The following is a 26,688-nucleotide window of genomic DNA, read 5'->3' on the forward strand; positions in this document are numbered from 1 at the left end:
AGGTTGAGGCTACAGTGAGCCGTGATCACACCACTGCACTGCACTCCAGCTTGGGTGACAGAACAAGACCCTATCTTGGAAAAAAAAAAAAAAAAGAAATGCAAATTATGGGGCCCCACGGCAGATCTGCTGAGTCAAGAAATACTTGGGGCGGGACCAGCAGCTGTGCTGGAACAGACCGGTGGCTGTGTTGGTACAGGCCCGGGTGACGCTGCTGCTGCTGCTGACTCAGCGGAAGTGTGAGAACCAGACCCTGATGAGCTCACGGAGTCAGGAACCAGGTGTTGGGGAGGTAGTGTAAGAGTGCTGTGGCCTCTCCCAGTGCCTGCCTCCCAGTGCAGGGCCCACAGGCTGTGATGGGCGGGCAGGAATTCAAGAGAGAAGCAGGGGGACTTGAGGCCCCAGGGCAGGTGGGAAAAAGGGGGTCCCAGACCTGCTCAAGGATGACTCTGAGAGGACAAGCACTAGGCAGACAGCAGATGGCAGCCTTCGGTGTAGACGGTTTCAAGCAGCTGGCAGCATCCCCAGGGCCTGGGGCCAGCCTTTGTGTCAGACCAGGCACATGACCAAGCTGGTCACCTAAAACTTATCTCACTTCAGGGAGACTGAACCCCAAGATCCCTGTGCTCTGTTTGAGGGTATCAAATTGGCAGACAAAACGGCCGGCCAGCCATGCTGACCAGTGGTGACAGGCCAGTCCTTCCCAGGCAAGTTTGATCTTGTTCCCACACTCCCAAGATCCTCTTCCCATAATCCCAACAACCATGAAAATGCCCCAGAAATGCCAGGCGCTACTGCACTCCAGCCTGGGCAACAAGAGCAAAACGCCATCTTAAAAAAAAAACAAAACTTAGTCTGGGTGTGGTGGCTCACGCCTGTCATCCCAGCACTTTCGGAGGCCGAGGCGGACGGATCACGAGGTCAGGAGATCGAGACCATCCTGGCTAACACGGTAAAACCCCGTCTCAACTAAAAATACAAAAATTAGCTGGGTGTGTTGGTGGGCACCTGTAGTCCCAGCTACTGAGGAGAATGGCGTGAACCCGGGAGGCGGAGCTTGCAGTGAGCCGAGATCGTACCACTGTACTCCAGCCTGGGCGACAGAGTAAGACTGTCTCAAAAAAAAAAAAAAAAAAAAAAAAGAGAAAAGAAAAGAAAAAAAGAAAATGTCCCAGACAGAAATTCCGACATCTAGTCTTTATTTCCCAGACTTCCTTGCCCACCCAGAAGGGGCACATATTTTTGTTTCCAGTTGGATCCTATGTCCTGATGTGTGCATTTTGTCAAGATGGCCCTCCTATACAGCGAGGTAGCTGGGAGGAGCCTGTGTTCTTGGGATGCGAGATTAGGAAGGAAAGATCAACGTGGGAGTATCCGTCACAAGGAGGAAGCATGTTCCATGGAAACATATGCGCACTCAAACCCATGTGGCCCCTTGTCTTGACCCCTTTCTGGCTTCCTATAATCAGCACTTCCAACTGATTGCTAGCTGATTTCTATGACAGACAGGGCTGCCCCAGCTCTGCTCAAGGACAGCAAGACACCTGACTAGGCACCTGGAAGACTCCAGGGACTGCTACCCTGGGCTGGCCTCTGCCCCTTAGCATCTCGGCTGGTACCCTGTCAGATGATGACCCACCCCCTGCCCCAGGGCCCTGGGCTGTCACCCTTCCTCACTCCCACCCCGCCTGACAGCTGAGACTTTCCATAGGAGACACAGGGCAGAGGACTGGAAGGCTCCCTGTCACCATGGCAACAGGGCCAGTCCGACCAGGCCCAAGGGAATGGAACACTCATTAGTGCTGTGTTCATTTTGTGACTGATGGTCACATCCACACACAAATTTCCACTTTCCAGAAGAGGACCCTGAGGCCCAGAGCAAGGAGAGGACTCACTCCGCTCATACAGCAAGAGAACAGCAAAGCCCAGGAGAAAACAAAGGCACTTTAAAAGACCCTTCACCCACCAAATTCCCTCCTGCCTCAGGGCCTCTGCACCGCCCCTCAGACTTCACTTCCCCCTGGCCAGCTCCATGCTGTCATTCAGGTTTCAGCTGAAATGTCACCTCTTCAGAGAAGCCATCCAGAGCACCCTATGAAAAGCTGCCCCTCAGCCAGGCACAGTGGCTCACACCTGTAATCCTGGCACTTTGGGAGGTCGAGGCGGGCAGATCACCTGAGGTCAGGTGTTCGAGACCAGCCTGAACAACATGGCAAAACCCTGTCTCTACTAAAAATACAAAAATTAGCCAGGCATGGTGGTGTGTGCCTGTAATCCCAGCTACTCAGGAGGCTGAGGCTGAGGCAGGAGAATGGCTTGAACCTGGGAGGTAGAAGTTGCAGTGAGCTGAGACTGTACCACTGCACTCCAGCCTGGTGACAGAGTGAGACTCTGTTTCAAAACAAACAAAAAAGCTGCCCCTCCTCACCCCTCCACCATGCTTCACTCCATGAGAGCGCATGTGTCTGCCCGACATCAGACATCGTATTTTCATTATGTGTGTCCCCACACTGGGATGGAAGCTTCGTGCAGGCTCAAAACCTTATGTCTCAGCACTTTCTGTGTGACATGGATAAGGCTAAACACTCTACATGTATATTAACTCATTTAACCCTCATAACCACATTCCGAGGGAGCTACTATCTTTATCCCTGTTTTACAGATTAGGAAACTGAGGCACGAGAGGTTAAGTGGCCCGCCAACATCACTCAGCTGAGAAATGGAGAAGCCAGGGTTCACACCCAGGCAACTGGGTTCCAGAATCTGCCTGGCACTTAGTAGGCACTCAATGAACGAACGAATGAATGAATGAATGATGCTGGAGCCTGCCCCTTCCTCCCCACCTCTGCCTCTGACCTAGTCTTCCCAAAGTCCCTTCCGCTCTTACCTCCATTGGAAAGCTGCAGAGGTGCAGCTGGCACTGTGGTTGCAGCCTTGCCAGGGGGTGTCCAGGGGCTGGGCCTCCTCGCCAAGCCAGCCTCGGGTGTCTTCACTGGGGCAGGAGCCGCCCAGGGGCGGCCACGCCAGGCCTCACAAACCGCCTGCCTCACTTCCTCCGCCACAGCTACATCGCGGCGCGGGGGTGCCAGGGTGATAAAGACAGACGATGCCACCCTCTTCTCAGGCTTTGAGGCCATGGCTCCAGCTCCTGGTGTGGCTAGGGACAGAGTGGGGCATGGCACGGGATTGCCACCTGGACACACAGACACCCTCCCCCGAGAGGCAGAGAGCCTCCCTCCTCCCAAAAAGACAGGTCAGCCACCCTACCACCCCAACAACTCAGTCCAGCACCCAGCCCAGCCAGAGAGGGGGTGGTGGGTGTCCTGCTGGGGAAAACAGGGCCCACCAGGGGACTTGGCCACGGGGTGAGACCCGGAAGTCCTGACTGCCCCCTCCCGAACCTGCACACCTAGGGAAGCAAAGGGCAGCCCTCACCAATGATCACTTTTCCTCGTCTAACACCTGTGAGAAAGGAACAGCTCCTTCAGCTCCCAGCCCCAGCAGGGCTGACTTCTGTTCCCAGCCTGGAGTCCCGCCTGCCTGCTAGGCCACACCCCAAGTGACCTCCCTCACCTGGGATCAGATTCTCCTGGAAGGGCTGAAGTCCTGGAGGTTCAGGCTAGCTCCACTTTGGAAGGGAAAGAGAACAGATCAGGATCTGTCAGGGCGTCAGGGCTGGGCTCCAATGGCGGAGTGGGCGGGGGCAGTGAGAGCTGCCCTTACCAAGACCTGCTCTGCCCTGAGCACATTATCCTCATTAACTCATAAACACTCACAAGGTGGCTGTGGGGCAAGCACTATCACCACCTACCTAACACATCAAGCAATTGAGACTCAGAGAGAAGTCACCTGTCCAGGGTCACACAATGGTGAGGTAGCATTGGAACCCAGAGCCCATGCTCTTGGCCACTTTGCTCTGCTTTGCCCTTTCCCAGCCCTGCACACGAGCCAGCACCCTCCTTGCTTGCTTTCTAGTACTGGAATCTCTCACTCCACCCAATCTCCAAAACCTGGGTCCTGGCTCAGGCCTGGGCAGTGGGCAGGGGGCAAGGGCAGAGATGGGGAGGTTCCATGGCCTCTGGTCTCACCTCCTAACCCTGATCTTTCTACAGCATCAATCTCTTTCTCCTTTACTCAAAAGCCTTCCATGGGCTGGGCATGGTGGCTCACAGCTGTAATCCCAGCATTTTGGGAGGCTGAGGCAGGTGGATCACTTGACGAGACCACCCTGACCAACATGGTGAACCTCCCCCACCTCTACTAAAGATACAAAAATTAGCCATGCGTGATGGTGGGCACCTGTAATCCCAGCTACTTGAGAGGGTGAGGCTTACTTGAACCTGGGAGGCCGAGGTTGCGGTGAGCCGAGATTGCAACACTGCACTCCAGCCTGGGCAACAGAGCAAGACTCTGTCTTAGAAAAAAAAAAAAAAAGGTGGGAAGTGGTGGCTCATACCTGTAATCCCAGCACTTTGGGAGGCTGAGGCAGGTGGATCACCTGAGATCTAGAGTTCGAGACCAGCCTGGCCAACATGGTTAAACCCCATCTCTACTAAAAATACAAAAATCAGCCGGGTGTACTGGTGGGCGCGTGTAATCCCAGCTATTTGGGAGGCTGAGGCAGGAGAATCACTTGAACCCCTGGGGGTGGAGGCTGCAGTGAGCTGAGATGGTGCCATTGCACTCGAGCCTGGGCAACAAGAGCGAAACTCTGTCCGGAAAAAAAAAAAAAAATGCATGGCTCTCCACCACCTCAGGATGAAGTCCAACTGCAGCGGCCTCAGCCTCTTTGAGCCCCTGGACCACTTGCCCTTCCTATGTCCTCTCTCTTGCCTTGCAGTGTTTCTCTTGTGGTTTTCCTCTCCTGCCCCCACAGGGTGAATTTCAGCTTTCTCTTAGAGGCCCAGCTCAAACATCACCTCGTCCACAAGGCGCCCCCTGATTCCTGGCCCTCTCCAAGGGCGGTTTCCTGCTGCCAAGGGTGGAAGAAAGTGATGACAGCCCCAGGGCAGGACAGGCTGGCTCACAAGCTCACTATCAAGGCCTCTGACCTTTAGCGGTGTCTGCATTCTTTGTGTGCCTAGAGGATAACTCAGAGTGCAGGTATCAAAGCACAGATCCAGCTGGGTCGGTGGCTCACACCTGTAATCATAGCACTTTGGGAGGTGGGCGATCACTTGAGGTCAGGAGTTTAAGACCATCCTGGCCAACACGGTGAAACACTGTCTCTACTAAAAATACAAAAATTTGGCCAGGTGTGGTGGCTCATGCCTGTAATCCCAGCATTTTGGGAGGGCAAGGTGGGTGGATCACAAGGTAAGGAGTTCAAGACCACCCTGGCCAAGATGGTGAAACCCTGTCTCTACTAAAAATACAAAAATTAGCTGGGCATGGTGGCGGGCGCCTGTAATCTCAGCTACTCGGGAGGCTGAGCCAGAGAATTGCTCAAACCCGGGAGGCAGAGGTTGCAGTGAGCCGAGATTGCACCACTGCACTCCAGCCTTGGCCACAGAGCAAGACTCTGTCTCAAAAAAAAGAAAAAAAAAAAAAAGAACAAAGCTTAGAAGTGGCCCCAGAGGTTTTTTTTTTTTTTTGGAGTAGGGAATAAGGAGTAGGAAGGAGGGCTGTGGGGGTGGCACCCGTGAGCTGCACATTCACTGCCCCAAGGCTGCAGTCTCTAGCCGGTCTGGGTGGCTGGCTGGATCCCTGCCTCCTTCCTTCCTTTGGACAGGAAATGACTTCCCCCCTCCCTTTGTTCCCACTTTTCTCCACTTATCTAATTGGATCTGTGATTCACTCTGTGGGCGGGGGGTGGGGGTGGGGGGGGAATGAGCCATGTGTGGTGGCATGCACCTGTAGTCCCAGCTACTTAGGAGGCTGAGGCAGGAGAATCAGTTGAATCCTGGGAGGTGGAGGTTGCAGTGAGCTGAGATTGCCCCACTGCTCTCCAGCCTGGGTGACAGTGTGAGACTCTCTTTCAAAAAAAAAAAAACAAAAAACATCAGAGAGCATGGTGGCACCCTGATACCCTGATGTCAGAAAAAGGACATTATTTCCCATCTCTCAGGTAGTTCCTGCTGACAGGAGCCTCTCTGGGCAAGGCTGAGGTGGGGCCACAGGTGGGAAAGCTGGGCGTCCAGTGAGCCCACCAGATCTCACCAGGCACCCAATGCCTGTGCCCAGGGCTAAACATGTCTCCTTTTCTATCTTACTCTTCAGGTTTCCCTCCTTATCTCAAAGTGCACTGGCCACTTTGGGTTCTCAGCCAGTGATGGGTGATAATAAAAACAATAACACGTGCTCCTAAATTCCTGTTAAGTTGGTTTATGTCTTTGGCTAAAATATATAGCTCAGTCTGATAATAAAATATCTATTCTGAGTAAGAAACCAATATATTAGGAAAGAGCTTCAAAACTTATTTAAAAGTACTTCTCTTTTGCTTCCGTGTTTGGAAATGATGTCTGGAAGTATGTATGTTTATGCTGGCTGTCTCAGGCTTTAGTTTTATACTTTGTTATAAGTTTAAGAATCTTTTTTTTTTTTTTTTTTGAGGCAGAGTCTCGCTCTGTTGCCCAGGCGGGAGTGCAGTGGCCAGATCTCAGCTCACTGCAAGCTCCGCCTCCCGGGTTCACGCCATTCTCCTGCCTCAGCCTCCGGAGTAGCTGGGACTACAGGCGCCTGCCACCTCGCCCGGCTAGTTTTTTGTATTTTTTAGTAGAGACAGTGTTTCACTGTGTTAGCCAGGATGGTCTCGATCTCCTGACCTCGTGATCCGCCCGTCTCGGCCTCCCAAAGTGCTGGGATTACAGGCTTGAGCCACCGCGCCCGGCCAAGAATCTATTTTTGTCAGCCAGGCACGGTGGCTCACGCCTGTAATTCCAGCACTTTGGGAGGCTGAAGCAGGCGCATCATGAGGTCAGGAGATCGAGACCATCCTGGCTAACATGGTGAAACCCCATCTCTACTAAGAAATACAAAAAAACTAGCTGGGCGAGGTAGGGGGCACCTGTAGTCCCAGCTACTTGGGAAGCTGAGGCAGGAGAATGGCGTAAACCCGGGAGGCGAAGCTTGCAGTGAGCTGAGATCCGGCCACTGCACTCCAGCCTGGGCAACAGAGCAAGACTCTGTCTCAAAAAAAAAAAAAAAAGAATCTATTTTTGTATTTTTGTTAACAATGTTCAGAGTGCGTGCATGTGAGATTTAAAGAAATACCAAACAACTCACTGATAAGGCACTTATCTTGTGCCAGGCCCTGTGCCAGGTGCTATATGTGCCTCAAAACTCACCAGCCTCTCAATCTAGCTGCAAGAAAGGCTCATCCTGCCCCCACTTCGTAGATGGACCCTGTAAGGTTCCAAGAAGTGAAGTGACTTTCCCAGGCCATCCATGGCACTCAGAATTCTAATGGAACATCATCCAAAAGTCCCCCCACACACTTTTCCTTCCTTGGGTGGCACAAGGTCGCCCAAGTTCCCAGGCCTGTTCTCACTCTAGAGTGGCCCAATCCAGACCAGAAATCTTGTGGTCGGCACGTTCCGGGCTGGTCCCTAGGGGCTGCTGTGGGCCTTCGGGATGGCCCTCCGCCTCCTCCCACCCAGCCCTGACCCTTCCTCCACTCCTCCAGGAAGTCGGATCTGCCTGGTTTCTCGGAAAATGTCCAGCACTGAGGCCAGATGTTCACAGCTGGGCAGCCCCCATACCTCCCAAGAAGTGACTGTAGGGACCTCAGGCCCCAGGGGGACTAAGCTGGGGAGTTTCAAAGCCCTGTCAATCCCATCAGGAAAGGGAGCCCCGGCTTCCCCCTGGTCCCACTGCCCCCCATTCAGCTGGGAGCAGGCTGTAAGTTTCCCGGGGCAGTGTCCCAGTCAGTCGCGCCCAGGGGACCCTCCGCCCCCACTCTTCCTCCCCCAGAGAGCGCATCACAGATCCAGTTAGATAAGTGGAGAAAAGTGGGAACAAAGGGAGGGAAAGTCATTTCCTGCCCAAAGGAAGGAAGGAGGCAGGGATCCAGCCAGCCACCCAGACCAGCTAGAGGCTGCAGCCTTGGGGCAGAGGATGTGCAGCTCACGGGTGCCACCCCCACAGTCCTCCTTCCTACTCCTTATTCCCTACTCAAAAAAAAAAAAAAAAAAAAAAAAACACCTCTGGGGCCACCTCTAAGTTTTGCTCTTTTTTTTTTTTTTTTTTTTTTGAGACAGAGTCTTGCTCTGGCCCAGGCTGGAGTGCAGTGGTGCAATCTCGGCTCACTGAAACCTCCGCCTCCCAGGTTCAAGCGATTCTCCTGCTTCAGCCTCCGAGTAGCTGGGATTACAGGCGCAGGCCACCACACCCAGCTAACTTTTGTATTTTTAGTAGAGACCGGGTTTCACCATGTTGGCCAGACTAGTCTCCAACTCCTGACCTCAGGTTATCCGCCCGCCTCGGCTTTCCAAAGTGCTGGGATTACAGGCGTGAGCCACCGCGTCCGGCCAGCTTTGTTCTTTAATGACTGGATAAAGCAGTGTACCTTTGGGTACGGAATTAAACTTAGGCAGAGGCGGCGGGGACAGTGCCCCAACCCCTCCCACCTTGCAGCTTAGGGGAGGGATTCCCTCAACCTCTCTCCCACCCCAGGGAAACAGAGGAGGTAGAGAGCTGGGTTCACACGGGGCCCCACTTCTTTCCTGCGGGGTAACCCCGAACAGGTCACCGAAACTCTCTGGTCTCGTTTTTTTTTCATAAAGTGAGAATGAGTGTGTCCCTAGGGCGCTGAGAGTATATATAAAGTAAGAAGGCTCAGGGTCTAGGCCCTCGGAAGGGGCAAAGAGAAGGACAGCTGGGTAGGCAGCGGCTGAGCGGGAGAAGCAGCCCGGGGGCTGGGCTCGGCTGGGGGTGCCTCCAGGACCCGGACAGAGCCTACACCGTCATTAAGAGCAGGAATCTGGGCGCGGCCCCAGCCTCTCCCTGGGGTCCTCAGGCTTGGGCGGGAGGTGAGGGGTAGGGACGGCGCCAAGATCGCCCCAGGGCACACACCTAGGGATCGGCCATCTCCACACCTTCTCAGCCCCCGACAGGCGCGTGAGGCCCAAAGAGGAGCAGCCCCGGGGCCCGTCCCTCCCCTTGCTTGACCCTGGTTGGGAAAAGGGGCCCAGAGCTCCCGGGGGCTCCGGAAACGCGGGACCCTCCGCAGGCAGCCGAGCAGGGCGGCCGCCAGGGTCACCGCGGGGCGCCGCCGCGGCTTTAATTGGATCCATGTGCGGGACTCCGGCCCTTTGTGCGGGAGCTTCCGCCCAGCTCGCCCGATCCCCGGCTCCCGCTCCCGCTCCCGGGCTGGGACTTGGCCCTCCGCCACCCTCACTGAGCCCTCGCCCCGAACCTGCCGACCCCCCGACTCCGGGGACAGAGACCAAGAGACTGGGACGCAAAGGGCGTGAGGACCGCACCCCCCACCCGCAGGCCCCTCCAGGGGCGCCGAGCCAGGGGTCCCGGCTGGGGACAGAGCAGGCTCCGGCCGAGCGCTGCCCGCGCTGTCACCTGTGTGCACCGGGGGCAGGGACGGAGGGACGCGACCCCCACCCACCCGGCCGGCTTACCTGGGCCGCCAGCGTCCCGGCGGCTCCGATCCGACGCCCGCGACAGCGGAGCCCGGAGCCGCGGGGCCTCCCGCCCCCTCCGCCCGTCCGCCCTCCCCGCCCCCTCGGCTCCCTCCGCCCCGCCGCCCCGCGCCGCGTTACCATAAAAGGTGAGGCTCGCGGGGAGGGGGCGCGGGATTCCCGCCCCGCGGAAGCGGCCCCTACCTGCTCCCCAACCTGCCCGGCCGCGCCTCGCGCCGCCCCCTCCCCCTCCCCCTCCCTTTGTTCCCTGTACCATATCTCCCTTCCCCCTTGGCACAGGCCCGGGGGTGGGGATGGGGGGATGGGGAGTGGGGATGGGGGATAGGATGTGGGGATGGGGGGTAGGGGGGATGGGGAGTGGGCGTGGGACGATGGGAGTGGGGGTGGGGTTCCTTCTCTCCCTGTTGCCCACCCCGTCGCATCCTTTATGGACCCCAAGTGGTCCCTGTCCTTCCCCTTCCGTCGCTCTCCTGCGATGGCGACCCCACCTACCCTGTCCGGCGGAGGTGAACGCTTACACCCTGGTTTGGCTCTGGGATCCGCTGGGGTCCTGCATCAAACCGACCAGGGTTCTGCGGCCGTTCACTAAGCGTGAGACCTGCAGCAGTCAGGCCACCTCCTGAACCTCAGTATCTTCATCTGTAAAGTGGACGTAGCCACTGCCTACCTCTCCAGGTTGTCCTGAGGATAAAAGGTGACAGTCACAGCCAGGACTGTGATCAATAGTGGTTAATATATGCTGGGTTGGGGGCTTTTTCCGGGAGTGTCCCTGGGGGTGGGGGTCTCAGAGACCCCCAGTGGAGCAGGTCACCTTGTTCTGCTCTCCTGGGCCGTAAGCCCTCTGCAGGTGGGTCCCGGTGTCGGGGACAGGCCGCTCCAGGAGCTCTGGAAGGCAGGGCCCGGCTGGTCCTGTGGCTGAACCCCTCCCTCCCCCTCCCAGCTGAAGCAGATAGGACAGGAGCGGGAGGGGAGGCAGAGCCTGGACTCTGGGGCCTGGGATGGGGCCGGGATGGACTGCCTGGGTCCCTGGAGGCCTCAGGAACATTGTGGGGAAAGGAATCTGGGTCTGATTCAGAGGCAAACAGATTGTTCTTTTGATTAAAGCCACAGTGGCTGAGGCTGGAGGAGCGCTGGACCCAGCGCCATCTGCGGGGCAGCCAGGCAGGATCTGGCCCTCTCCTGCAACCCCTCAGCTAGTCACCCCTCCAGGGTGGCTCTGGGACTGGCTCTGGGGCTGTTTCTGAGGCAGGCTGGTTTATGAGGGTCGGAGGAGGCTGCCTCCGCCCTCACCCACTGATCATTGCCTCCCATCCCTCTTGTCGCCCCTTTTCCCGTCTGATCCTCGCAGCCAGGCTGCAGTAACAGCAGCAGTAACTGCAGCAGTCTCAGCGGCTGCCATTGACAGGGGCTTTCTAGGTGCGGGGACCCATCCTCATCCCCATCCTAATCCCACAAGAGCCCTGGGCGCCAGGGCTGGTGATTCCTGTTCACAGTCAAGGACACTGAGGCCCAGAGAGGCTCAAGGCCACACTAGGGGCAAATGACAGAGCCAGATTCAAACCAGAGCCACTGTGTCCCTGGGCACACAGCTCTGCTAGTCTCAGGAACAGGTACCACTGCCACCCTTTACAGATTTGGAAGCCGGGGCTTGTAGGTGATAAGAGTTCTGTGCAGCAGGGCGAGGCTGGAACTCAAGGCTGAGTCCCTGCTCGGCTCATTCCTGGCTTGGCAGTGATATCCTGCCCCCGCAACCCCCACAAAACCTCAGCTTTGCAGCACGCCTTGGAGGAGACTTCCCCATACCCTCCACCGGGAGGGAAACACTGAACGCCAGAGACAGGAAGGACGCAAAGGAGGAAGGTGCGATCTGGGGGTCTTCAGGCGCTTTTGGCTGTAGAACCCCTTTACAAGTGCTTAGTGACCCAGAAGTTTATTGAAGAGATAAAAGTAGAGCTGCCTGCCCTCACCTCCATGACATCCCCTGAACCACCTGTTGCACCCCCAGGTGGGATAGTGAGGCAATGAAGAGTTGATTTGGGGCCTTGTTCAAGGTCACGCTGACAGTCTAGGACCCAGGCTTCCCACATCTGCTCTAGGACAGTCCAAGGGGAATGAGGAGTTCAGCCGCCTCTGCTTACCTGCCTCCAGCACCCCAGGCCGCCTGTTCCCCCGCCACCACTGCTCCCGGCTGGAGGGGTTCGACCTGGCCCGCAGCAGCCCGGGTGTCGATGTCACCGATCGGCAGGTGCCAAACTTCCTGCAACGGAAACCCAGGAAGTGCCCTGGACGAGAACACACGCCCTTTGTCTGCCAGCTCAGAGGCTCTGCTGCCCTCCACCCTCCCTGCCAAGCTCACAAGGGCTTTCTCCTCCCTCATATGGCCCCAGCAGGCAAGGGGCTCAATCTTCTATTAGGATGATGGCAGCTGAGACCCTGAGTGGCAGGGAAGGGGTGGCAGAGAGGTTTGAGGGCTTGCTGGGGTGGGGGTGGTACCTCCACAGTGGAGAGCTTTGACTGAGCAGACACTGGCCGGGCACCCACTGTGTGCAATGCATGAGTCAAGGAGACGACAGGATCAAATCAGACATGATCAGTCCTTGTCCCCACAGACCTTACAGGGAGGTTGGGTGGAGCAAACCATAAAGTAAATTAACATCATAATAACCAATAGTAAAATGTGCTATGAAGGAATGGACAAGGGTCTGAGACAAAAGGGGGTGGGTGGGGGTGAAGTGGGGATGGGAAAACCTCTCTGAGGAGGTGAGGGTTAAGTTGAGATGGGGAGGAGCCAGTGTGAGAATAGGGACGAATATTCCCAGGGAAAGGGGGCAGAGGGGAAAACTTAGGCTTTCAAGGTCAGACATCAGCTTGGCAGACAGCCTCGGAAGCCCCTTGGGCCTCCCAGCTTCTTCCTCCATCCCCCATCCTCCACCCTACCTGCTTGGAGTCAGGTCAGTCCAATGCGTATTTCCTGGGTGCTGCTGTGTGTGGGGCCCTGTGCTAGGCAGGGCAGGGAGAGGAGCAGCATAGAGAAAAGGGAGCTCCCCCATGGTGGCTGGGTCAGATGGGGACACAGATACAGCTGTGAGTAACATCAGTATCTGGAAGCAATTCCAGCTCTGCCATTGGCCAACCTTGGGCAAATCACATCTTTCTGGGCCTCAGTTTCTTCTTGCAAAAGAGGGGTTGCAAACCCAGGTTTGTCCCTTGTGGCTTCATAGCGATAATCTGGTGGGGTAAATGTGGGTAAAAATACTTGGTGCTCAGTAGGTGTTCAAAGATGAATTCCTTTGCTCTCCCCACCGCATAAAGGATAGAAGTTTTAGTAAGAGGGACAAAGTGCTGAAGGGAAGGGAAGGATGTGACTTTGTCCTGCAAGAGAATCCAAGGAACATCCATGGCTCCTGATAGCCCAGCACTGCTTTCCCTGATTCTGATAACCAGTCAGTTTCTGTTTGGGGAACCTCTCTTCCACTCTCAGTGCCTGGGGTTAAGATGGGACTCCTACATCCCCTGGCTCTGCAGATGTATGTATACATGACCCATGTCTAGCCAATCATGGTGGCTGTTAGTTCTAAAATAAGCTCTCTGGGCTTGTTGACTGGCAGAATACAAGCTTGACACCACTTTTGCCCCTCACTTGGACCACCACAGAGGACAGCAGAGCAAAGAGAGAAAGAAAGATAACTGATTTCATCACTTAAGCTGCTGGATCCAGCCATGCCTGCAATCCTACTACCAGACCTCCAGAGTCAATGCATTTTTTCCCCTTATTTTTTATTTTTTATTCTTTTGAGACAGAGTCTTGCTCTGTCACCCAGACTGGAGTACAACTATGGGCTCCCTTACTTTTTCTTTTCTTTTCTTTTTTTTTTTTTTTGAGACAGAGTCTTGCTCTGTCACTCAGGCTGGAGTGCAGTGGCGTGATTTCCTGCCTCAGCCTCCCCAGCAGCTGGGACTACAGGTGCACGCCACCATGCCTGGCTAATTTTTTTGTATTTCTTTTTTAGTAGAGATGGGGTTTCACCGTGTTAGCCAGGATGGTCTCGATCTCCTGACCTCGTGATCCGCCCACCTCGGCCTCCCAAAGTGCTGGGATTACAGGCATGAGCCACCGTGCCTGGCCCTTACTTTTTCTTAAACCAGTTAAAATTGTGTTTCTCCAGTTATTTGTTGCGCTTTTTCTCCTTGTTCTAAATAAATAGTCATGAGGCTGGGTGCAGTGGCTCACGCCTATAATCACAACACTTTGGGAGGCCAAGGCAGGCAGATCGTTTGAGGTCAGGAGTTTGAAACCAGCCTGGCCAACATGTCAAAACCCTGTCTCTACTAGAAATACAAAAATTAGCCAGGCATGGTGGCAGGCGCCTGTAATCCCCGCTACTCGGGGGGCTAAGGCAGGAGAATTGCTTGAACCCTGGAGGTGGAAGTTGCAGTGAGCCGAGATTGTGCCACTACACTCCAGCCTAGACAACGTGAGACTCCACCAAAAAAGAAAAAAGGAAAAAAAGTCAAGTGGGAATTGACCAGGCCACAGCTAGAGCCACATGGTGTCCACTCTCAGGCTCCAATCCTGTGTCCAACTGCCTTAACCCAGGCAGATCCCAGCTTCCCAAGACCTGGCTGTGACAATATTGTCTGGGTGTTAATCCCCCTCAGGTTTAGGGGCCTGAACTGGCTCTGACCAGGCGTGCTGGTTCCCACGGCCAGGCCGTCCACTCAGCAAATCAGCACAGGCTCCAGGGTGAGGAGGGTGAGAAGTGTGGGAGAGGCCAAGGAGGGGCCTGAGGCTCAGCGGACTGAGGGGGCCCCTCCTCGCCCTAGGCCTTGCCAGTCAGGGCCCCTCTGCTCCTTATTTGGGAGGGTCTCTGAGCCAGCCCCAAACCCTCACTGATCTCAGTCCCCTCCTTGAGCCCCCATCCCACTGGGATCCTCCACTCCCAGCAGCATCTATCCTGCCATCCGCCCTTGCTGATCTATCTCCACACCCTCAAGCCCTAAGCCTTCTCACTAAAGCACAACGTGGCCCGGAACCTGCCATTGCCCCTGTGGGTCTCCCCCTCTTCTCTCTTAGCCAGAGGTGGGCTTATTGTGAAGTTAATAAAACTGACACTCATGGCCTTACTTCCATGGCCCCTGTGAAGGCTGGGAGTTGCTCGGAGTTACAGAGTGTTCTAGACAAGGAGGGAAGCCGGTTTCACTCAGGAAGCATGTCCATGAGGCACGCCTAGCAAACTGTCCAGGGAGACCTCAGAAGAACGACCCAAATCTCCAAGTCTCCAGTCATTTATTGTGCTTTTTCTCCTTGTTCTAAATAGTCACTTTTGGCCAGGCACAGTGGCTCAAGCCTGTAATCCCAGCATTTTGGGAGACTGAGGCGGGCGGATCACCTGACATCAGGAGTTCGAGACCATCCTGGCAAACATGGTGAAACCCCGTCTCTACTAAAAATGCAAAAATTAGCTGGTCGTGGTGGCGGGCACCTGTAATCCCAGCTACTCAGTAGGCTGAGGCAAGAGAATTGCTTGAACTCAGGAGGCGGAGGTTGCAGTGAGCGGAGATCGTGCCATTGCACTCCAGCCTGGGCGACATGGTGAGGCTCTGTTCTCCCCCTCACCCAAAAAAAATAGTCACTTTCATATGAATTCTGTATTATTTTTCCTAAAGGGAGTCCTTAAAATTGGATCTGCCTTGCTGTTTTTATTTTATTTTATTTTGAGATAGGATCTTGCTCTATCGCCCAGGCTGGAGTGCAATGGTGTGACTATGGTTCACTGCAGCCTCCACCTCCTGGACCCAAGTGATCCTCCCACCTCAGCCTCCTGAGCAGCTGAGAGTACAGGCGCATGTCACTATGCCCAGCTATTTTATTTATTTATTTATTTATTTTTTGAGATGGAGTCTCGCTCTGTCACCCAGGCTGGAGTGCAGTGGCGCAAGCTCTGCCTCCCGGGTTCACGCCATTCTCCTGCCTCAGCCTCCTGAGTAGCTGGGATTACAGGCACCCACCACCACACCCAGCTAGTTTTTTGTATTTTTAGTAGAGATGGGGTTTCACCATGTTAGCCAGGATGGTCTCAAACTCCTGACCTCGTGATCTACCTGCCTCAACCTCCCAAAGTGTAATTTTTTTTTATTATTTGTAGAGATGAGGTCTCACTATGTTGCCCAGACTGGCCTTGAACTCCTGGGCTCACAAAATCCTCCTGTCTTGGCCTCCCAAAGTGTTGGGATTACAGGCGTGAGCCACTACACCTGGCCCGTATGCCTCACTCTTATTCTTTACAATCCCCTCTTCTCACAGTAGCCAGAACACCTCACTAAAGCAGCATCTAACACCCTTCTGTGCATAGCCCTCTGTGGCTCCCCGCTGCTCTCCGGGACAACGCCAAGCCCCTCACCCTGGCCCTGTGTGATCCCACCCCCACCCACCCCTGAGACAGCATCTCCCACCACTGCACCCCTCACCCGCTCTGCTGCAGCGGCACTGACCCCTCCTCAGTCCCTCAGGCAACTCTGGAGCCTTGAAACCTGCCTGGGCTTCAATACCATCCCCTTGGCCTGGGAATGCCTGTCTTCTCACCTGGGTTACTCCAAATGCTTCCAAACTATTCTGAAAACAGCCACGAGAGGACTCCTCTCAAGATGTACATCAGCGGGCCGGGCGCGGTGGCTCAAGCCTGTAATCCCAGCACTTTGGGAGGCCGAGACGGGCGGATCACAAGGTCAGGAGATCGAGACCATCCTGGCTAACACGGTGAAACCCCGTCTCTACTAAAAAAATACAAAAAACTAGCTGGCAAGGTGGCGGCCGCCTGTAGTCCCAGCTACTAGGGAGGCTGAGGCAGGAGAATGGCATGAACCCGGGAGGTGGAGCTTGCAGTGAGCTGAGATCCAGCCACTGCACTCCAGCTTGGGTGACAGAGCAAGACTCCGTCTAAAAAAAAAAAAAAAAAAAAAGATGTACATCAGCTCCTGTCATGTCCTCGTGCGAAACCCTCCACTGGCTCCCCTCAGGGCAACGCAATCCAAAGCCTTGCCCAGCGCTCCAGGCCCTGCCGCTCCACCCTCTCTGGCTCTGTCACCCAGGCAGGAGTGCAGTGGTGCGATCTGGGCTCACTGCAACCTTTGCTCCTGGGTTCAAGCAATTCTCTGCCTCAGCCTCCCAAGTAGCTGGGATTACAGGCACCTGCCACCACACCTGGCTAATTTTGGAATCTCTAGTAGAGACGGGGTTTCACCATGTTGGCCAGGCTGGTCTTGAATTCCTGACCTCGTGATCCACCCACCTCAGCCTCCCAAAGTGCTGGGATTACAGGCGTGTGCCACTGTGCCCTGCTCTACCACCTTCCTAAATCCCCTGGCCTGTTCCTGCCACAAGGCCCTTGCTGAGCTGTCTTCTTGGCCTGGGAAGTTCTTCCCTCCGCTGTTTGCTTGGTTGTCCCCTGACTCTGTTCAGGTCTCTGCTCCAATGCCCCTCCTCACAGGAGCCCTCCGTGGACGGCAGCTTCTGAGATGCCCTCAGGATCCCCACCTCCTGGGATCCATGCCTTCCCCTCGGGTGGGTGGGACCTGGGGACCTCTCCTCAGCGATAGACTGTGACCAAAACAATAGGATGTCACTTTCAGCATTGAGACAAAAAGACGGCAGCAGCGTGGGCTTGCTTGTCCTCCACCCCCTCCCCGGCCGGCTCTGAGGAAAGCCGGCTGCCACGCTGTAGGGCTGCCCTGCAGGAGGCCCAAGTGGCAAGGAAGAAGGGAGGTCCTGGGCCTTAAGATGACTCCACGGCCTCGGTGACACCTTGACAGCAGCCCTGAGACATAGGACCTGGCTCAGCAGCACCCAGATCCCTGACACACAGAAAGAGCAAGACGATCGATGTCTGTTGTTTTAAACTCTTCAAGTTTGGGGGTAATTTGTGACGCAGCTGTAGATAACAAATACACCTTCTGTCACTCCTGCCCATCCCCCCACCCCCCGTTGTCACTCTGTCCCCTGACCCGGCTTTAATTTTGTTTGTTTGTTTTGAGACAGAGTCTCACTCTGATGTCTGGCTGAAGTGCAGTGGCATGATCTCAGTTCACTACAATCTCCGCCTCCCGGGTTCAAGCGATTCTCCTGCCTCAGCCTCCCAAGTAGCTGGGATTACAGGCATGCGCCACCACACCCAGCTAATTTTGTATTTTTAGTAGATCCGGGGTTTCTCCATGTTGGTCAGGCTGGTCTCGAACTCCTGGCCTCAGGCGATCCACCCGCCTCAGCCTCCCGAAATGCTGGGATTACAGGCTTGAGCCACCACACCCAGCCTCTGGCTTTACTTTTCTTTGCACATTTTGTGGAGGGGAACCTCCCTTACTCTTCCCAGCATCCCCAATGCCAGCTTAATGTCTGGCTCCACGCAGCTACTCAGTGATGACTTACTGAATGAATGAATGGGTGAAGAAATGCAAGGCCTCAGAAAGAAAATGCCAGAGCTCAGAAAAGCCAGAAGTAGGCGGCTTAGGATGGGGAGGCCAGCTTACCCCAATCCCAGCCGCCCAGGGGTCACTACCCACTTTACGCAGGGCCTAGGGACACTGGTCCCCAACCTCTTCAGCACGATGTTGCCCTGACCCTAGGATCTTGGTCCTGGAGGTCAGGGCCCAGGGGTCAGGCTCTTAGGGTCCCCATGAGGTACTGGTCCCAGCCTCATGCTTTGCCCAGACCACACAATTTGGATTGTCCTATGCCTGCTGGACTTCAGGCCTATTTTTCTCCATTTGGTGTGGAGATTTGCTAAATGCCTCATTTAGAGGGAGCTCATTTTATGCCCTTGTCAGTATTTTCACAAAAATACTTCGATAAGAAAAGAATGCTATTCCAGCCCACGTGTCCTGATTTTTGTTTGGAAAACAATCCCTGTGCCCATAAAAAGGAAAGGACTGCTGAGTCCAGTCCCCTCCTGGTCCTGTCCCTAATGGGGCCCAGGCTGTGCCAGCGATCGAGAGGCTGAAGCACATTCCAGCAAAAACACTGGCCCCTGCTTGGAACCCAGAGCCCAGTCTGGGTCCGGCAAGGGCTGGCCCTGTGCCCACCTAGCTGAGCCATTTCCTCCCAGACTGGGGCACATTTCCTGCCCGGAGGGAACAGAGCGCATTCCCAGGCCGGGTGCACTGGGTCCTGTATTGGGGGAGGGGATTCCATAGGCATTTCCCCGACCCCAGCGACCACACCGTGGGATGAGAGGCCTGTCCTGGTGGTAGGGCTAGGAGCACGGTTCAAAGGGTGGGCTGGAGCTGTCCAAGGGGTGGCCATTCTTGGGGGAATGAGCTGAAACCACCCGGCCCAGCCTTGGGTGTAGCCTGCTCTGTAGCCCAGGCGCGCTGAGCGTAGAGCGTTAAGGATCCTTGGGTCACCCCTGCCTGTCCCAAGCAGCAGTCTTCGGGTGAATGTGGTGCCTTTGTCAAGAGGGAGGGACCCATCAGAGCCTGGAATCCTCAAGGTGCCCTCTCCAGGCCTCCCCTCCTCCCTAATGCCTTCCTGGCCACCCCCACACCTCTCAAACCTCCTCCAGAAAGACCACTGGCTGGGAGGTTCCTTTGCCCTGTGGGGCTTCCCCTAGGAAAGGGCCCTGAGGTGCAGCCCTGGATCCCCATAGAATCAAAGGGCCCTGGGGACTGGGGCTGGGCTTCCTTGCGCCAAAGTGGCTGCAACCGCATTCCAGAACCTGCTGGTAATGGAGCCATATTTCTCATCTCTGTTAGTTTTCCTGGCCCCAGATTTTCAACAAGGAGAGGGGAGCAGGGAGCATTCAAAGCACTTGAGTCTGGGGGCCAGGCCACCTGGATTCAAATCCTGGCTTTGCTACTTAATGCCTGTGCGCCCTTGAGCAAGTCACTTAACCTCGGTGAGCCTCAGTTTCTGACTCTGTAAAAAGGGGTAACAGGGCCTGCCTCTTGGGGCTGATGTCAAAAAGAAATGAAACAGGGAAAGTACCCGGCACATGGCAGTGGTCATTCTTCTGCCAGGCTCAGAGAGGGGTAGTGGCTTGTCCAAGATCACACAGAGGGTAGGCAGAGGAGCTGGTACCCAACCCTTTGACCTTCCTGAGCTGGGCCCTGAACGGGCTGAGATGGGAAGGATGCTCATGGCCTTCAAGAAGTCAGGGTTGGGGCTGGAGACCACAGAGCACCCAGCAGAGGCCTGGTCAGCATCGTGTGTCCTTCAGCTGTTTCCCAGCCTGGGATGGGAGAGGACATGGCTGCTATCCACCCAAGACTGCAGGTGGGTGCCAGACCAAGTGTCCATCCCCGCCGTCCCCCTCACCTCCTCGCCACTCTACCTGGTTCTCTACCCAGAATGGTTTTTCTCAGTCTGCAAGGAGCCATGTCCCCCAGGGGACCCAGCCCAGGCCAGCCTGAGGCACATATCCCAGGACCTGTCAGAAGAGCTGTGTCGCCTCAGACACAGCTTTCCCTCTCTCTGTGTTTTTGATTATTCTTTGTTGTTGTTGTTTTGTTTCTGAGACAGAGTCTTGCTATGTTGCCCAGGCTGGAGTGCAGTGGCACGATCTCGGCTCACTGGAAACTCTGCCTCCTGGGTTCAAGCAGTTCTCCTGACTCAGCCTCCTCAGTAGCTAGGATTACAGGCATGAGCCACCATGCCCAGCTAATTTTTGTATTTTTGGTAGAGACAGGGTTTCACCATCTTGGCCAGGCTGGTCTTGAACCCCTGATCTTAGGTGATCCGCCGGCCTTAGCCTCCTAAAGTATTGGGATTACAGGCATGAGCTACCATGCCTGGCCTCTGTGTGTTTGTGATTCTAAGCACAGGTGGATAAAGTCATTGTCTTTATTGTCCATGGAAAAGGGAAGGCAGACCAGTAAAGGGGGAGCCCTCCTGAGGATGCACCCCCCACCCCTGCCCAGGAAGGCAGGTCTGAGGGGCTGCATCATTGCCCACCCTGAGAAAAAGAGGGTTCAACCAGGGGCCCCTAGGTGTCCCCTCTACAGAGGCTCCCATCGCCAAATCCTGCCTTCCCTTCTTGGGGTTCCTAGGGCCTGTGTTGAGCTCCGGGCAGGGGGCCAGCCCTGCCACTCTGCCTCCAGGCATCGCCCTGGGGTCAAGGCCTCGAAGGTCAGGCTGGTGGGCTTGAGACAGACTCCAGATCCTCCCTGAGGCAGGTCAGGAGGGGACCGAACTCTGGGACTGGGGTGCCGAGGGCAGGGGCTGGCTTGGTGTTGACACTGGAGGCCTCTGGGATGGAAAATCCTGAGGAAAGGCATTGAGAATGACACCACCCATTCACCATCCCCCTGGGGGCCTTGGGCCTCTAGTGACCCGGGCACTTTCTCCCACTTGGGCCTCTGGGTTGCTGCTGGAGAGGGCTGTGGACAGGGTAGGGGGTGCTAGTGACCTAGAGGATAGCCCTGGCCTGATGACAGAGGGTGGGAGAGGTGATTCCAGCTCCTTCTGCCCCTGACCCCCAACAGAGCTCACCCTGGCTCTGTCTTTTTTTTTGGAGACAGAGTCTCACTCTGTTGTCCGGGCTGGAGTGCAGTGGCACGATCTTGGCTCACTGCAACCTCTGCCTCCTGGGTTCAAGTGATTCTTAGGCCTCAACCTCCTGAGTATTTGGGATTACATGTGTGAGCGACCGTGCCCAGCTGGCTCTTCTTAAACTTGAGCCTCTTAAGGCTCCTGGGCTGTTTGAAGCAGAGATTGTCTGCGGGACACGTTGGATGGGGGTGCCCACCTGTATCTGGCAGAGGTCAAGCAGGGTGCGGACGCCCACCAGACACCAGAGCTCGCCCAGCAGGGAGACAAAGATGCCCAGCAGGTCCAGCCAGCGGCCCACGGTCAGCAGCAGCACGAAGAGGCCGCCCATGCGCACCAGCACCGTCTGCACTTTGCTCTGCAGGCCGGGGTGCTGCCGCTGCTCCTCTGTGGAATGCGGGTGCCTGTCACCGTCCGACCCCACACCCCCAACTGGGCCTCCCGGCTCCCTGACCCACCCTCCACAGGACAAGCCTTTCGCTCCGTGCAGCCCTCCTCCCATCACAACCTCCTGATCCCCACCCCTTCTCCGAGTATCTGCAGGGCACCAGGCGCTCTGCCTCCAGGACTCACTGCCCAGCCCACAAGCCTCCCACTGGTGCAGGCCAGAACCCCGCAGCCTCGCAGCCTCGCAGTGGCAGGAGTCAGCCTGACTCCTCTCTTTGCTGCACACCCGCCTCTAGTCCCTCAGTTAGCCCTGGCAACTCCTTCTACCAAGCACATTCCCAGTTGAGCACCTCTCATCACCCCCATGGACCCACCTGGGCTTAACCACATTCCTCTTTCCAAGAAGTTTCCTTGCCAGACTCCTGGCTTCTGTTCTTTTTTTTTTGGAGTGCAGTGCAGTGGCACGATCTTGGCTCACTGCAACCTCCACCTCCCAGGTTCAAGTGATTCTCCTGCCGAGTAGCTGGGATTACAGGCGCACACCACCACACCCATCTAATTTTTTGCATTTTTAGTAGAGACAGGGTTTTGCCATGTTGGCCAGGCTGGTTTTGAACTCCTGACCTCAAGTGATCCATCTGCCTCAGCACGCCCAGCCCCGTTCTTTTTGTTTGTTTGTTTTTTGAGACAGAGTCCAGCTATTCGGGAGGCTGAGGCAGCAGAGTTGCTTGAACTCAGTTGGAGGTTGCAGTGAGCCGAGATCGTGCCACTGCACTCCAGCCTGGGCAACAAAGCAAGACTCCATCTCAAAACAAAACAAAATAGCAACAATGAAAAACCCTGCAGTAGGCTGGGCATGGTGGCTCATGCCTGTAATCCCAACATTTTGGGAGGCTGAGGTAGGTGGATTGCTTGAGCCCAAGAATTCAAGACCTGCCTGGGCAACATGGCAAGACTCCTTCTTTTTTTTTTTCTTTGAGACGGAGTTTCATTCCTGTTGCCCAGGCTGGAGTACAATGGTGCAATCTTGGCTCACTGCAACCTCCACCTCCCTGGTTCAAGCAATTCTGCCTCAGCCTCCCAAGTAGCTGGGATTACAGGCACCTGCCACCACACCTGGCTAATTTTTATATTTTTAGTAGAGACGGAGTTTCACCACGTTGGCCAAGCTGGTCTCGAACTCCCGACCTCAGGTGATCCACCTGCCTCGACCTCCCAAAGTGCTGGGATTACAGGCGTGAGTCACCACGCCCGGCCAAGACCCTTTCTTTCTTTCCTTTCTCTCTTTCTTTCTTTTTTTTTTTTCTTTCTTTCTTTCGAGACAGAATCTCTCTCTGTCGCCCAAGCTGGAGTGCAGTGGTTTGATCCTGGCTCACTGCAACCTCTACCTCCTGGGTTCAAGCGATTCTTGTGCCTCAGCCTCCTAGGTAGCTGGATTACAGGCACAGACCACCACACTGGGCTAATTTTGTATTTTTAGTACAGGCAGGGTTTTACCATGTTGGTAGGCTGGTCTTGAACTCCTGACCTCAAGTGATTTGCCTGTCTCAGCCTCCCAAAGTGCAGAGATTATAGGTGTGAGCCACTGTGCCCGGCTGACCCCTTCTCTACAAAAAATAAAATTAGCCTGGCACAGAGGTGTGTGTCTGTAATCCCCACAATTTGGGAGGCCGAGGTGGGAGTTACACTCTTGTTGCCCAGGCTGGAGCGCAATGGCATGATCTAGGCCACCAAGCAAGACCCTGTCTCAAAAAAACAGAAAAGCAAAACAAAACAAAAACACAAACAAACTTGTACAGCGGCCTCTTATCAGGCTTCCCCGCCTGGCTGATGAGGGCTCTCCGACGGGCCCCTTCGAACCTGGCCAGCCTCGCCCCTTCCCTGTGCCCTTGGGATGACAGCCACACTGACTCCTGTGGCTTGTTTGGCGCTGCCATGCCCTCTCTCCCCCCTGGGCATTGGCACATGCGGTTCTCTCTGTCCAAGATTCCCTTCCCTGCCTCACTTCTCTTAGGGATCTCCGCTCATCCTTCAAGGCCCAATCTAAAGGCTACCCCCTCAGGGTGCCCACAGCATGCTGCTTCTCTGCGCTGCCCCTGCCACACAGCCTCTGTCCTGACCAGGCTCTCTAGGATGGCAAGAGTGAGGACTGACAGCTGTCGGCCTCCCGGAGCCTGGCCCAGACAGAGGAATGTGCGTGGATGGAATGGACGGGCCCCGCAGGGCTCACCTTGCATGTAGATGACCAGCAGCGTGTAGCAGATGGTGAGCGGTGTCCAGAACCGCACGGCCTCCGAGGTGGTCAGGAAGTCCTGGTTGATGAGGGCCACAGCTGCCAGGTCACCCACGGCAAAGGCCACGGCCAGGGCGCGGCCCAGCAGCTGGGGGAGGCCGTGCGCACCGGCCAGCAGGCCCAGGCACACCCCACAGTAGTGCTGGCTGCTGTGCAGCTCGTAGAGGCGGCAGACGTGGCGGCGGAGGCGCCGGGCACCCAGACCCAGCAGCATGGCCAGCCCGAGGCTCAGCAGCAGGTTCAGCGTGCGGTGAGGGGCGCCCTCCTGCAGGAAGCTCAGGCCGCAGGTCAGCCCGCAGCCCAGTGAGTACTGGCACAGCAGGTAAAGCTGCAGCCTCTCGGCAGCACCCCGGGAGCCCTGTGGGGAGCGCAGAAGAGGGGCCAAGATGTGGGGGCTGCCTCACTACAGCTGCTGCCCGCCACAGGAGGCCGGAGCCTGAAGGGACCTTGGGGATAATTCCTGAAGGGGCCACATCGGCGTCAGATGAAGCCCTAGGGGATCATCTCTCTCACCTTAATTTCAATCGTGGTTTGTTTTTTTTTTTTGAGACAGTCTTGCTCTGTCACCCAGGCTGGAGTGCAGTAGCTCAATCTCTGCTCACTGAAACCTCTGCCTCCTGACTTCAAGTGATTCTCCTGCCTCAGCCTCCCAAGTAGCTGGGATTACAGGCATGTGCCCCCGCGCCCAGCTAATCTGTTTGTTTTTGTTTTTGTTTTTTGATAGGGTTTCTCCATGTTGGCCAGGCTTGTCTTGAAATCCTAACCTCAGGTGATCTGACCGCCTCAGCATCCCAAAGTGCTGGGATCACAGGCGTGAGCCACCGCACCCGGCCTCCAATCACGTCTTAGTACTTGGGGCCCATCTGTTAGCTGAAGGGTGGTGGTTCAGAGACTCAGAGACCTGGGTCCAAAGCCTGACTCTACCTGTTGACCATAAACAAGCCACATACTCTCTGAGCCTTAGTTTCCCCATCTGTGAAATGGGGAATCAGAGCAAACCTTTACTCCTGTGGCTGTGAGGATTCCATAATGCACACAGTGCACTTGGTGCAGGGCCTGGCATTCGGGGAGCCGGATCTACAGGAGCTCTCGCTCTTGTCTTCTTGGGACTGGGACTGTATCCCCTGTGAGTGTTGCTGCTTCAGCAGCCAAACCCGAGGGTGCAACCTGCAGCCTCTGTTCCCAGTCTTACAGAAAATACAGCGAACAGGCTGGGATGCTGGACCTGGGCTCTGCTGCTCACGTTCCGGTGGTGAGTCCGGGCTCTGGGCTGGGGAGTGATCCACCCACTGCCTTCCCAGAGGCCTCACCTTGTCCAGTGACAGCAGCGTGGACACAGCCCGGAGGGAGAACTCGAGCACCACGAGGGCAGCCACCCGGGACCCCACGACCGTCAGAAACAGGGCCAGCCCTGCCAGGTGCACTGTTTCCAGTGAGGCCCACTGGGCCCGAAGCCGCTCCTTTTCGGGCCACCGCTGCGGGTCACTGTGGGGACAGAATGGGTGTGGGCAGGGGTGCAGAACTGCCACCCTCGACCCCTGGTGGGGGTCCCCGTACCCCCAGCCACATTCCCTGTGGGGATGAGGTGGGAACTCACTTGGCACAGCCCACGAAGAAGTAAACTTTCAGGAGGCTATTCAGGACCAAGACTCCAAGGGCCCCGATCAGGCCTGAGGGGGCAGGAGGGAGGCAGCAAGGCAGCGAGGCAGCATGCAGGGGTGTTAGGAGGGCAGGCTTGGTTGGTAGGGTCAGAGGAGGGGGCGGCCAAGGGTCAGGGGTGGCGGGAGACCAGGTGGGTGGGGTCCACCCTGCACTGCAAAGAGCTGGAAGGGGGCGGGGCCAAGGCAGGAATGGGGCGAGGTGCTCACCTTGCAGGAGGGAGTGGAGGAGGCTAGAACCCCACTCGAGGGAGGGGAGGCCGGGGAGCCAGGAGGGGAGGGATGGCAGGGAGAACATGGCAGCCCCGGAACGGCCAGATCTGCGCAGGGACAGACCTACGTCACTGGGCAAAGGTGTCAGTGGAGGGAAGGAGAGAGGCTGGGAGGGGTCAAAGGCCCAGGGGAGGGGAGGGGAGGGGAGGAGAGCCAGGGGTGTTAACCCTTTGAGGCCCAGAAGGGCAAGGTCCCAGCTCCAAGGGACAGGTGTCTCTGGGCTGGTCTGTGGTCTCTGTCCCTGCTAAAAGTCTGGCATCCACTTTACTTGAAATCTTCCTTGAGGGAGGCCAGGCGCAGGGGCTCACACCTGTAATCCCAGCACTTTGGGAGCCTGAGGCAGGTAGATCACGAGGTCGGGAGTTCGAGACCAGCCTAACCAATATGGTGAACCCATCTCTACTAAAAATACAAAAAATTAGCCGGGCATGGTGGCAGGCATCTGTAATCCCAGCTACTCTGGAGGCTGAGGCAGGAGAATGGCTTGAACCCAGGAGGGGGAGGTTGCAGTGAGCCGAGATCACGCCATTGCACTCCAGCCTGGGCAACAGAGCAAGACTCTGTCTCAAAAAAAAGAAAGAAATCTTCCTTGAGGGCTTGGACCACCCAATGCCCCTTCGAAGCCCGGGGCTCCATCTGTCTTGCACAGCCTTAGGTGTGGGTCCTTCCTCTCGCAGCCTGAAGTGTGGGCTCTGCTCCTTCAGCCCAGGGTCTGAGAGTAGGGACTTTATCCCCCCATAGCTAGAGATCATCGGTGCCCTCTCAGCCTGAGGTCTGGGGCTCTCTTCCCCCACAGCCAGAGGTCAGCTCTGCCTGCTTTTTGTAAGGTCTGGTTCCAGCTTCCCAAAGCCTTCCGTCCGGCTCTGACCCGGTGTGGAATCTCCCGCAGCCCGAGCCCACCTGAGCCTTCTCCTCCCACAGACCGGGACAGCGCTTCTTGATGCTCCT

At 56.1% G+C, this 26,688-nt stretch overlaps 2 protein-coding genes across 7 annotated transcripts in view; both read right to left on the minus strand.

Moving 5' to 3' along the window:
* The window catches only part of FBLIM1 (filamin binding LIM protein 1), a 29,776-nt gene extending 19,247 nt beyond the window's left edge, over positions 1–10,529 (minus strand). Inside the window, exons 1-4 of one of the 5 annotated variants that reach the window (XM_073007815.1) lie at positions 10,405–10,529; positions 10,086–10,274; positions 3,574–3,628; positions 2,888–3,157 (exon numbers count right to left, since the gene is read on the minus strand). In XM_073007815.1, coding sequence (XP_072863916.1) covers positions 2,888–3,137 — 250 coding nt within the window. In that variant the 5' untranslated portion in view covers positions 3,138–3,157; positions 3,574–3,628; positions 10,086–10,274; positions 10,405–10,529. The other 4 variants (XM_007980421.3, XM_007980420.3, XM_007980418.3 and 1 more) reach the window with 4 other exon arrangements.
* A 5,932-nt stretch (positions 10,530–16,461) lies between these two features.
* Positions 16,462–26,544, minus strand: TMEM82 (transmembrane protein 82). Of its 2 annotated transcripts, XM_007980422.3 has the most exons (5): positions 25,407–26,544; positions 25,120–25,294; positions 23,747–24,167; positions 21,329–21,516; positions 16,462–20,844 (listed from the first exon to the last, which is right to left on the minus strand). In XM_007980422.3, exons 1-5 carry the CDS (start codon positions 25,763–25,765, stop codon positions 20,758–20,760), a joined length of 1,230 nt encoding a protein of 409 aa, XP_007978613.3. In that variant the 5' UTR covers positions 25,766–26,544; the 3' UTR covers positions 16,462–20,757. The 2 variants fall into 2 exon arrangements, with proteins under 2 accessions (XP_007978613.3, XP_037840926.2); XM_037984998.2 differs by having other exon boundaries at positions 20,754–21,516.
* Between the last annotated feature and the right edge of the window lie 144 nt (positions 26,545–26,688).

Source organism: Chlorocebus sabaeus, chromosome 20 (assembly GCF_047675955.1).
Source record: "Chlorocebus sabaeus isolate Y175 chromosome 20, mChlSab1.0.hap1, whole genome shotgun sequence".
NCBI classification, from domain to species: Eukaryota; Metazoa; Chordata; class Mammalia; order Primates; family Cercopithecidae; genus Chlorocebus; species Chlorocebus sabaeus.

Bases quoted from the DNA above. Each gene is read 5' to 3' on its own strand.
- TMEM82 (XM_037984998.2), bottom strand. From the start codon at position 25,765: ATGTTCTCCCTGCCATCCCTCCCCTCCTGGCTCCCCGGCCTCCCCTCC. The intron at 24,168-25,119 runs GTGAGGCCTCTG...CGCTCCCCACAG, and splicing joins CGCTGCTGTCACTGGACAAG to GGCTCCCGGGGTGCTGCCGA. The intron at 21,517-23,746 runs GTGAGCCCTGCG...CGCATTCCACAG, and splicing joins GCTGGTCATCTACATGCAAG to AGGAGCAGCGGCAGCACCCC.